The 10,902-nt window shown below is 40.3% G+C and overlaps 2 protein-coding genes across 2 annotated transcripts in view; both read left to right on the top strand.

Annotated features, from left to right (window-relative positions):
- The first annotated feature begins 5,553 nt into the window (after positions 1 to 5,553).
- LOC143034389 (uncharacterized) lies at positions 5,554 to 7,173 on the top strand. The gene has a single exon (XM_076200364.1). The coding sequence runs from the start codon at positions 5,554 to 5,556 to the stop codon at positions 7,171 to 7,173; it is 1,620 nt and encodes a 539-aa protein (XP_076056479.1).
- A 172-nt stretch (positions 7,174 to 7,345) lies between these two features.
- The window catches only part of LOC143034382 (uncharacterized), a 3,714-nt gene continuing 157 nt past the window's right edge, over positions 7,346 to 10,902 (top strand). Inside the window, exons 1-2 of the mRNA XM_076200351.1 lie at positions 7,346 to 7,811; positions 8,320 to 9,782. Of these exons, the coding sequence (XP_076056466.1) occupies positions 7,346 to 7,811; positions 8,320 to 9,782 (1,929 nt within the window). The remainder of the gene's footprint in view (positions 7,812 to 8,319; positions 9,783 to 10,902) is intronic.

Below are 10,902 nucleotides of genomic sequence, written 5' to 3'. Positions count from 1 at the left end.
AGTTTTGGGAGGAATGTCAAACCAGTATGCAGTAGTATTGAGAGATATCAGTACTAGAGTAGGGGATGAACCAATAGATGGAATAATTGGAATGTTTGGAGTGCCAGGTAAAAATCATAGTGGAGAGCCGATGATTTAGATTCGTTTATAGAGTTGATGATAGTTAAGACAGTGTTTAAGAAAATAGCTAAGCATGAGAGGGGGTAGCGGATGGAATGGTAGTTGATAAGGTATTAAGGGACTTTATAATGATATCTAGAAGAAGAGTAGAGATAATTCTGGATGTCCATGTTCTTAGAGGCGAGAGTGAGGAAATATCGGATAACTTATGTGGTGGAAGGCAAATCGAGAGTGGAGGATAGGTGGAGAAGGAGGAGAAGAGTGGAAGGTAGGAAGTTGCTTAGGATAAGCTGTTTAAATGGGAAGAAAAAGGAGTAGGAGTACAAGAAGATGCTGAGAGAAGTGTGGGGGGTGGTGAAGGATAGAGTATAGGTTGGAGTGGAGGAGGAATGTGGGTGTTTCAAGGAGGGAGTCATAAGGTGTGCAAAGATAGTATGTGGAGCAAAAAATATGGGAGGGAATAGAAAGAAGCTTAGTGAGTGGTCGGACGATGAAGTGAAGAAGGTAGCAGAATAGAGGAAGCGAGCATTCAGGGGTCGGTTCCAAAGTAGGACGAAAAATATGAGAGGTACAAATAAAAAAGAATAGAGGCAAAACATAAGATGAAAACGAAAAAAAAAGAAGAAGAAGAGAGAGAACAGATGTAAGATGGGTGAGAAGTATAACAGGAATTTTTTTAAAATAATAGAAAGATGTTTTTGAAGGAACTTAAGAGAGGAAGGGGAGATGAGTCAGCACAGAAGAAAAGGTAAAAGGCACAGATTGACAGATGTTAACAAAAGAGGAGACAAGGGGGAGATGGGAAGGGTATTTTAGAGAGCTGTTGAATGTGGTGGAGGATAGAGAGGAATCTGTGATATCAGTGGGAGGTAATAAGAAAATGACTGTGATGGAGGAGGAAAAAGAAAAGATAAAGTACAAGTAGTTTTGAAAATTATGAAAGCAGGTAAGCCACCTGGGTTAGATGGATGTCATGAGGAGTGTACAGTAATAGTAGACTAGCTGGTGAGGTTATTTAATGTGTGTCTAAGGTAGGGTAAAGTGCAGGAAGATTGGAGGAGTGCCTGTATAGTTTCACAAATGTGGTTGTAGTAGTTTTAGAGGGATCAGTTTGTTGAGTGTAGTTGGGAAGGCTTATGGGAGAGCTCTAATTGAAAGGATTAGGAGAGGAACAGAGGGACTAAGTGGTGAGGAACAGTGTGGGTTTAGGAAAGGTAGGGGTTGTGTGGATCAAAATTTTGTGTTAAGGCAGATATGTGAGAAAACTTTAGCAAAAGGTAAAGATTATTTTGCGGCCTATACGGATTTGGAAAACGCTTATGACAGGGTAGACAGGGGGGTACTGTAGAAGGTATTGCAGATATATGGGATTGAGGGAAAGCTGTTAAGGGCAATCAAGATTTTACGAGAGTAGTAGAACTTGTGTTAGAATTAGAAATGGAGAGAGTGAGGGGTTTGAATAAAGGTGGAGCTGCGTTAGGGATGTGTCATGTCGCCGTGGGTGTTCAATGTGTACATAAATGGGGTGGTGTGGGAGATGAATGCGAGTGTAATAGGCGGGTGACTGGAGATGGTTAAGGAGAATGGAAAGAAGTGGGAGGGTTGTTGTTTGGTGACGACACTGCGCTTGTGGCAGGGTCGGAGGGTGGATTATGTCAGTTAATGACGGAGTTTGGGAAGGTATGTGGTAGAAGAAAGTTGAAGGTAAATATGGGTAAAAGTAAGGTGATGAGATGCATAAGGGGGAGGATGGCAGAATTGAAAGTAAGTCTTAAAGAAGAGAGGTTGGAGGAGGTGGATAGTTTTAGGTATTTAGGTTCGCACGTGACAGGAAAGGAAGGAGTGGAGGTGGAGGTAAATTGTAGATTGAGGGAAGCATTTATATGCTTTGGGGGAATAAAAAGTGTCATGAGAAACAGGCATCAGAGAATATATGCAAAGAAGAGATAATATGAAAGGGTGATTGTGCCGACGACACTGTACGGGGCGGAGATTAGGAATTCAAGAGAACCAAAGAGGGAAAGTTTAATTGCGTTTGAGATGAAATATCTTAGAAGTATGTTAGGGGTTACAAGGTTGAATTGAATGAGAAACAAGGAGGTAAGGAGAAAAGTGGGGGTGGAAATGGTGGTAGATAGTGCTAATGAAAGAGTATTCGGATGGTTTGGACACATGGAAAGAATTATTTAAGAAAGATTAGTAAAAGATACGTGGAAAGGAGAAGTGGATGGAGTAAACTTGAAGGGACGACGGAGGATAAGATGGATGGGATGAGAGGGGCTTTGAGCAAGAGGGGAATGTCTGTTGAGCAAGGAAAGGAGAAGGCAAGATATAGGGGTGAATGGAAAATAGCTGTGTATAGATGATACTACGATGCAAGAAAAGGAGGAGTGGGGGGTAGTGAGGAGTAGGGAGTGGTTATGTATTAATGGTATTTTGACTCCCACCCGAAGGAATTTCTCCCCGTTTTCTCTATCTATAGCCTGAGGGGACAGAGACGGGGTGCGCCGATTGAATGAAGCGGCTTTCCTGTGGATGTGCTGTGTCTTGCTGTATTACTTCTGTCCCAGGACAGTGGGTGGGAGACAGGGATCATCCACGAGGAGCTAAGATGAGAGGGAGGAAAGGGATGATGGATGGGAGTGGAATGGGTGGGAGTGAAGTGGATGGGAGTGGGTACGCTCCTTTTGACTTGGCTACCCCCCCTATGAGGGAGGAAAATCCCTTGGTATCTAGATAGATAAATACATGCATGCATGCAAGTATATAGTACATATATGTAAGTATATGTATATGTATGTATTCGTCCCAATAGTGTTTACCACAATCCGACCATTCTGGAGAAATATATGAATGTCACTGGGGATATCGCGGATAAATACAAGAAAGTTGTTATTAGAGTCTACATAAGAACGGCTGCAATGTTGTGTTCTTCGTGGAATGCTCTTCACAGCGATATACATAATTTGTGGCAAATGATCACTAACAATGGGTATTCCATCACAGACTGATCTCTTGACTAGAGAGATGTTGGATAGCTTCAGTCGGATGATAAACACCATAACCTCAACTACATTGATATGTTCTACAGCAATTATTTTATGAATACATGCAAGAAATATGGGAAGGCAATTAGAGATATTGTATCATCACTATACGATGATATTGGTTCAAGTTGTTTGTACGAACCATTTAGGATGACTTGTGCATTTGTACGTTTATTTGTATTGATTAAAGTTATTTATATCTATTTAATGTACTGTAATTATTAAATAAATGCATTGTATCATCACTATACGATGATATTGGTTCAAGTTGCTTGTATGAACCACTTAGGATGACTTGTGCATTTGTATGTTTATTTTGTATTAATTAAAGTTATTTGTATCTATTTAATGTACTGTAATTATTGAATAAATGCATCACATGTTTATTCCTTTGGGATCTTGTATACTGTATTTGTGTAGGGAACCGTTTCTGCGCGTATCGCTGTGCGTTTGTTCGCGTGGATATTACTAGGGAGGTGACGCTCATTACACCGACATTCTCGTCGGTGATTTTGAGGTATGAGGCGGGCAGCGGTGAGGAACCAGCGTCCGAGGTGAAAATGTAAGGACCTAGGTCCCTGCCCGGGTGATGGTTTGATTTTCACACTAGAAGGCTTGGAGCACTAATGTGAGTTATGATTTCTAAATTTTGTAACATGTGATAGGAGCGTTGTATTACGGTTGTTTGCGTAAAGTAATACTGATTTCAATATATTGCTTGTATAGAATATGATTTAGATGAGTACTTACAATAGCTTAAGTTGTGAAATTTATAATCGTGTAATTAGCCATAGAGGAATGTTGGACTTCTTATTTGTTACTAATGTCTATATATTTCATACTATTGTAACTGTCATTGTAGTTACGTTTATTCAAAAGATTTATTGATGGTTATTTAGAGGATTATCCTCGTTTAATTCCAATGTAAATTTGTACAAGTGGTTTTTTTTTTGTTGATGGTTTCAACACTTTTCACGTTATGTATACTGTGGATTTATGTAAGGATATTTGTAATATACTCGCAGGTTGAAATACACGATTACGACAGTCCACGGAGTTTTAGTGTGAAACATTTCAACATTATCCAAGATGGGGCTGGACGAGGAGCTGGACGAATTGAAGAAGAAACGGGCAGCTGCTAAGAGCAAATTCACCCGGAAACTCGACAGCTTTACCACGGCGCGTGACCAGGAAGCACCCCTTGCTGTACTAGACGGTATTTATCACGAAGTCGAACTGGTGTTCAACAGTGTCGAAGAATTGAACGATAAAGTGGTAAGTTCACTGTACAGAACAGAAAAGGGAACATTAGTTGAGGAGGCAGAAGGTTATATATCGGATTTGGAAATACGGAAAGTGAACTTAAAAATCGAATTAGAAAAGATTAGGGGTGCTCATAAACAAGTTGTACAAAATAATATACCTCAGATTTCAGTTAAGAAACTTGATCCCCCTTATTCTCAGGTAATATGAGGGAATTCCCTAGTTTTAAAGATGACTATGAGAGACTAGTTGTACCCACTTTTGGACAAGACCCTTATGCATTACGACTTGTCAGGCGAAGCATTACACTCTATCAAAGGCTTAGAGAATGATTGTAAGAGTATGTTTGACAGACTGAATAAAGAATACGGTAACGAAAGAAAAATCGTCGATTTGATAATCGGTGATTTATGTGCTCTTAAACCGATAGCCGATGGTGATGACAAGGGACTTATTGAGATGGTAGATACGGTTGAAAGGTGTTATTTGGATTTGAAGAAGATGAAATTACAAGCAGAAATGAATTCTACTAATGTTTTGGGTATGGTGGAAAGAGTTTTACCACTTGCACAGAAAAGAGAATGGGTGGCAATAATGGATGATAGTGGATGTAGTTTGGAATTTGACAAGTTATTGAAATATTTGTTAACCCAGAAACGCAGGATTGAGTACATGGGGTCTGCTGTTAGAACCACCTGTAATCGGAGGTCAAACATAAATATAGTGAGCACGGAATCTCAAAATAATGATCTTAGCACACTAGTGAAAGACTTGCAGGGTAATCAAGCTAATATAGAAAGACAGTTATTAAATATAACTAAGGTACTTAATAATTTAACTGACAGCAATAGGTATAAACATGATAATTCAACTCAGTCCACATACCGATGTTGGTTTCATGAGAGCAGTACCCATGATACTCAAGATGGTTGTGTTTAAATCATTAAGTGATAATGAAAGGTTAGAAATTGTCAAAAGTAATAATTTATGCTTTAACTGTTTGTCTAATCAACACCGGGCGAGGAATTGTACAAGGAGGGAAACTTGTGATGTGATCTTTAACAACAAGAAGTGTGGCATGTGGCACCATCCATTATTGCATAGATCTCCACTGAATGGAACAATGTATCATATAAATGACCACAAAACGTCAAAGGTTTTGTTAATGGTTAGCTCAATATACCACAATGGTGTACCCATAAATACAATGTGGGATAGTGGATCAGACGTAACTGTTATAACTCACTCAATGGCAAAAAGGTTAGGGTTAATAGGAAAGGATGTTCAGATGACCATCACAAAGGTGGGTAATGTCGTGGAGTCATGCATGAGTAAGGAGTACACCATTCCTTTGGTAGATCAACAAGGCAAAATTTGGAAAATTAAGGCATATGGTCTTGATGAGATAACATCGAATGTGTACGAGGTTGATGCTAACGAATTAAGTAGAATACTACAAGTGAATCCAATGTTGCTAGTGAGACCGGTTGGTAAGGTAGATATGCTGATTGGATCAGATTGTTGTCAGTTATTACCCAAAGTAATAAAAACGGTAGGTAGCCTCCAGTTGCTAGAAAACCAATTTGGCTATTGTGTTAGAGGTAGCATGGGTACCGGTACGAAGAGAAGAGGCGACAGTGCTTGTGTTAGGGTGAATCATATTCTATTTGATGTTAGCACTCGGAAAATAGAAGTGTCTAAACTACCTGACTTGAAGGTATCCTTGGATAATGTGTTTGGAAACGATACAGATTATGATGATATACCTTGTTTTTGCAGAAGGAGTATACCTGATGAGTGGACATTAAAGGAAACTAGAGAACTGAAATTAATTGAACAGGGTCTTACATTTGATGAGGTCAATAGGGTTTGGGTTGTTAAATATCCCTGGATAAAGAATCCCGCAAATCTACCCAACAATTGTGCTAGTGCCGTTGCTCGTATGAAGGCGACAGAGAAAAGATTGCTCAGCCGTGGCTCGGAACATTGTAAATTGTATCAAAATCAGATTGATGAGATGATCGCTGGAGGTATAGCACGGAAAATTACAAGGGCTGAAAGAGTATCTTATACTGGTCCCGTTCATTACATCCATCACCACGAGGTAATGAAGCCAAATTCCCAATCTACACCTATGAGAATCGTGTTTGATTCATCGGCTTCCTATCGCGGTCATCAACTAAATGCATATTGGGCGAAAGGTCCAGACATTTTGAATTCATTGTTGGGAGTATTACTAAGGATGAGACAGGAGAAAGTAGTTGTAATGGGTGACATATCTAGGATGTACCATACTATTAGGCTAGATGAAAAGGATCAGCATACGCATAGATTCATTTGGAGAGATTTTAATGTGTTAGAATTCCCTGAACATTATATCATGACAAGGGTTACATTTGGGGATAGGCCAAGCGGTATAATAGCAACATTGGCACTAAGGCACACCGCGGAGAAGTATGCGAGTGAATACCCGGCTGCTGCTAAAATGATAATGAGAAATACTTATGTTGATGACATGGTACAGTCAGTGAACAGCGAAGAAAAGGCTACTGAGCTTATCAAGGAGGCAGAACATATTCTAGCCAGCGGAGGATTTGTAGTGAAGCACTGGGTGACTTCTGCGAATAATCATAATTTCGCGGGCATAAAATTGTTGGAAACTGAAACGGAAAAGGTCTTGGGGATGTCATGGGACATAAAGAGTGATCAATTTTACTACTGTCAGGATAAACTTTTCCCCTAAGCAAAATAAGATTCACTCTAGACCCAATTTATTGAATGAAGAATTAGAATCTAAATTTCCCCAAGACCTTACTAGACGCATGGTTCTTAGTCGGATAGCTTCAGTATTCGATCCATTGGGTTTGGTGCAACCATTTTTGTTGTCAGCTAAGTTACTAATGAGAGAGATGATAATGGATAGCAAGAATGAGGGATGGGACGATCCTATGGTTCAGGAGTACAGGAGATGGCTAAATTTCTTCAAGGAATTGTACAATCTCGAGAACCTTAGGATTGAACGTTCGATTAGACCTGAGAACGCGACTGGCAACCCGATTTTGATTTTATTTTCTGATGGATCAAGACTTGCTAATGGAGCTGTGGCATACTGCCGATTCTTCACGCAGTTGGGAGAATATAGATCATCCATTATCATGGCTAAGAGTAGAATGGCACCTGCCAAACAAACAAGTATTCCAAGGATTGAGCTATGTGCCGCGGTGCTCTCATGTCGACTACGTATGAAAATTGAGCAAGAGCTGGAGTGGCATTTTGAGAGAGTAATTCATATAGTTGACTCGGAAATAGTGAGGGCTCAGATACAAAAGGATTCTCATAAATTCAAATCATTCGTTGGAACTAGAATTGCAGAGATCCAAAGCAAGTCTGATCTTAAAGGCCTGTCTACACGAGCGGGCCTGATCGGCGGGTTTGCCCGTTAACGGGCAAATTCTCGCGGGCCTGCCCGTGAATGTTGTCCACACGACCGAAGTGATGAACAGCTGGGCCTGTCCGACGATGTTGCCAGTAGCGGGTGGAGTGCTGTACGAGAACCATGGTGCCTAGCATTGTCGGTGGCTCACTAGAGTTATCCTGGGCTGCCATCGTTAAATGTTCACTGTGCTACTATGCCGTGGAATGTGGGATGAAGGCCCGCTGTGGGTTCACGATATTATCTTGCGTCTGGCAGGGTAGAAACTCCAGCTACCGGGCACCAGCTCGGTGATTTCGCTCGGCGGCCTTTCGGGCAATTTGATCGTTTGCCCGTCAAATATGCCCGTTAACGGGCAAGCCCGCCGATCAGGCCCGCTCGTGTAGACAGGCCTTAAGCAATGGTGGTGGACTACATCAAAACACAATCCCGCTGATATGCTGACTCGTTCAACAGAGATTAAATTTCTGACGGGTGAATCAACCTGGCAGAAGGGACCAGAATTTTTAAAATTGCCCCTTGAATCCTGGCCAATTAGTCAAACTGATAAAACAGACTTGCCAGATAGAATTGATGAGGGTGAGAACAAGTGTACATCTATAATTAATAACGTCACTCACGGAGGGCTCTCACAACCGAATCTAACTACTATTATTCAGTTGCAAAGATTTAGTAGTTATGTAAAGCTACTCAGGGTAACGAGTAGGGTATTGGCGTCAATAAGGTCTAAATCTTTCAGGGCAATAGGTAACCATGTTAATAGCAGCGATATGCAGGTCGCAGAGAAATTATGGGTGAGAGAAGTTCAAAAGGAGTTTTCAAAAAATTGGCAGACTAGATTTAGCAGACTGGGACCTACGATCAACAATGAAGGCATAATTATTGTAGGTAGCCGTATGAAGCATTGGCTGAAACAAAATTGGAATTCTGAAGTGTATATGCTATTACCACCAACTAATAGATTCACTTATTTATATTTGTCACATCTGCATGGTATAGATCACTCGGGAGTAGATACCACGATTTCAAAATTACAAAGGAAATTTTGGGTTCCTGGAGCACGGAGAATTGTGAAATCATTGAAGAATAAATGTGTAATCTGTAAGAAATTATCTCATAAAGTCGAAGGGCAAAAAATGGGTGAACTTGTAGAGGAGAGACTCAGACCATCACCACCATTTTGCCATACTGCTTGTGATATGTTCGGTCCGTTCAAAATACGTGACGCAGTTAAGCGTAGGACGTTTGGTAAAGCCTTTGGTATTATCTTTAATTGCATGTCCACCCGAAGTGTGTACATAGATCTGGTTGACGGGTATGATACACAGAGCCTGTTGCTGACTTTCAGGCGATTTGTATCAATTAGAGGTTACCCATGCAGTATGTATTCTGATAGAGGCCCACAACTTGTATCTGCGAGCAAAGAATTGAAGCAAGTATTTAACCAGTTTGATTGGAATGATGTGTGTAAATTTGGAAGAGATGAAGGTATGGAATGGCAGTTCACCAAGTCAGCTGATGCCCCATGGCAAAATGGGGTAAGTGAAGCATTAATCAGAAGTGTGAAGCGCTCATTGAAAGTCATGATAGGCGAAAACACGCTCACATTCGGGGAATTGCAGACTGTATTCTTTGAAGTAGCTAATCTCCTGAATGAACGGCCAATCGGCCTCAAACGTGGGTCTGATGTGAATGCTGGATGTTATATATGTCCTAATGAACTGCTGTTGGGTCGTGCCTCCAATCACGCACCAGTGGGAACATGGGCTCGGTGTAACATGAATCGCCGATTGGAATTCCTAAATAGTATAGTAACTGGATTTTGGCGTAAATGGCAAAGGGATTTCTTCCCTACTCTTCTAGTGCAGCAAAGGTGGCATGTTGTCAAGAGGAATCTACGAGTGGATGACTTAGTACTTGTACAGGATAATAATGCCTTAAGGGGACGCTCAAGTTGTTGAAGCCCCAGCTGGACGAGATGGGCTTGTAAGGGATGTAATAATTAGATACAAGAACCAGAGTTCAGGATCGAAGTATGAAGGACTAGAGGACGTGCAGGTTAAACGTTCAGTACACCGGCTCGTAGTAATCCTTCCCATAGAGGAACAATAACTTCAAGGCGGGGTGGGGAGTGTATCATCACTATACGATGATATTGGTTCAAGTTGTTTGTACGAACCATTTAGGATGACTTGTGCATTTGTACGTTTATTTGTATTGATTAAAGTTATTTATATCTATTTAATGTACTGTAATTATTAAATAAATGCATTGTATCATCACTATACGATGATATTGGTTCAAGTTGCTTGTATGAACCACTTAGGATGACTTGTGCATTTGTATGTTTATTTTGTATTAATTAAAGTTATTTGTATCTATTTAATGTACTGTAATTATTGAATAAATGCATCACATGTTTATTCCTTTGGGATCTTGTATACTGTATTTGTGTAGGGAACCGTTTCTGCGCGTATCGCTGTGCGTTTGTTCGCGTGGATATTACTAGGGAGGTGACGCTCATTACACCGACATTCTCGTCGGTGATTTCGAAGTGTGAGGCGGGCAGCGGTGAGGAACCAGCGTCCGAGGTGAAAATGTAAGGACCTAGGTCCCTGCCCGGGTGATGGTTTGATTTTCACACTAGAAGGCTTGGAGCACTAATGTGAGTTATGATTTCTAAATTTTGTAACATGTGATAGGAGCGTTGTATTACGGTTGTTTGCGTAAAGTAATACTGATTTCAATATATTGCTTGTATAGAATATGATTTAGATGAGTACTTACAATAGCTTAAGTTGTGAAATTTATAATCGTGTAATTAGCCATAGAGGAATGTTGGACTTCTTATTTGTTACTAATGTCTATATATTTCATACTATTGTAACTGTCATTGTAGTTACGTTTATTCAAAAGATTTATTGATGGTTATTTAGAGGATTATCCTCGTTTAATTCCAATGTAAATTTGTACAAGTGGTTTTTTTTTGTTGATGGTTTCAACACTTTTCACGTTATGTATACTGTGGATTTATGTAAG

Source organism: Oratosquilla oratoria, chromosome 2 (genome assembly GCF_046742065.1).
Source record: "Oratosquilla oratoria isolate Oo_2021 chromosome 2, ASM4674206v1, whole genome shotgun sequence".
NCBI classification, from domain to species: Eukaryota; Metazoa; Arthropoda; class Malacostraca; order Stomatopoda; family Squillidae; genus Oratosquilla; species Oratosquilla oratoria.
Note: the sequence above shows the minus strand (reverse complement) of the source record. Positions and strands in the feature narration are given on the sequence as shown.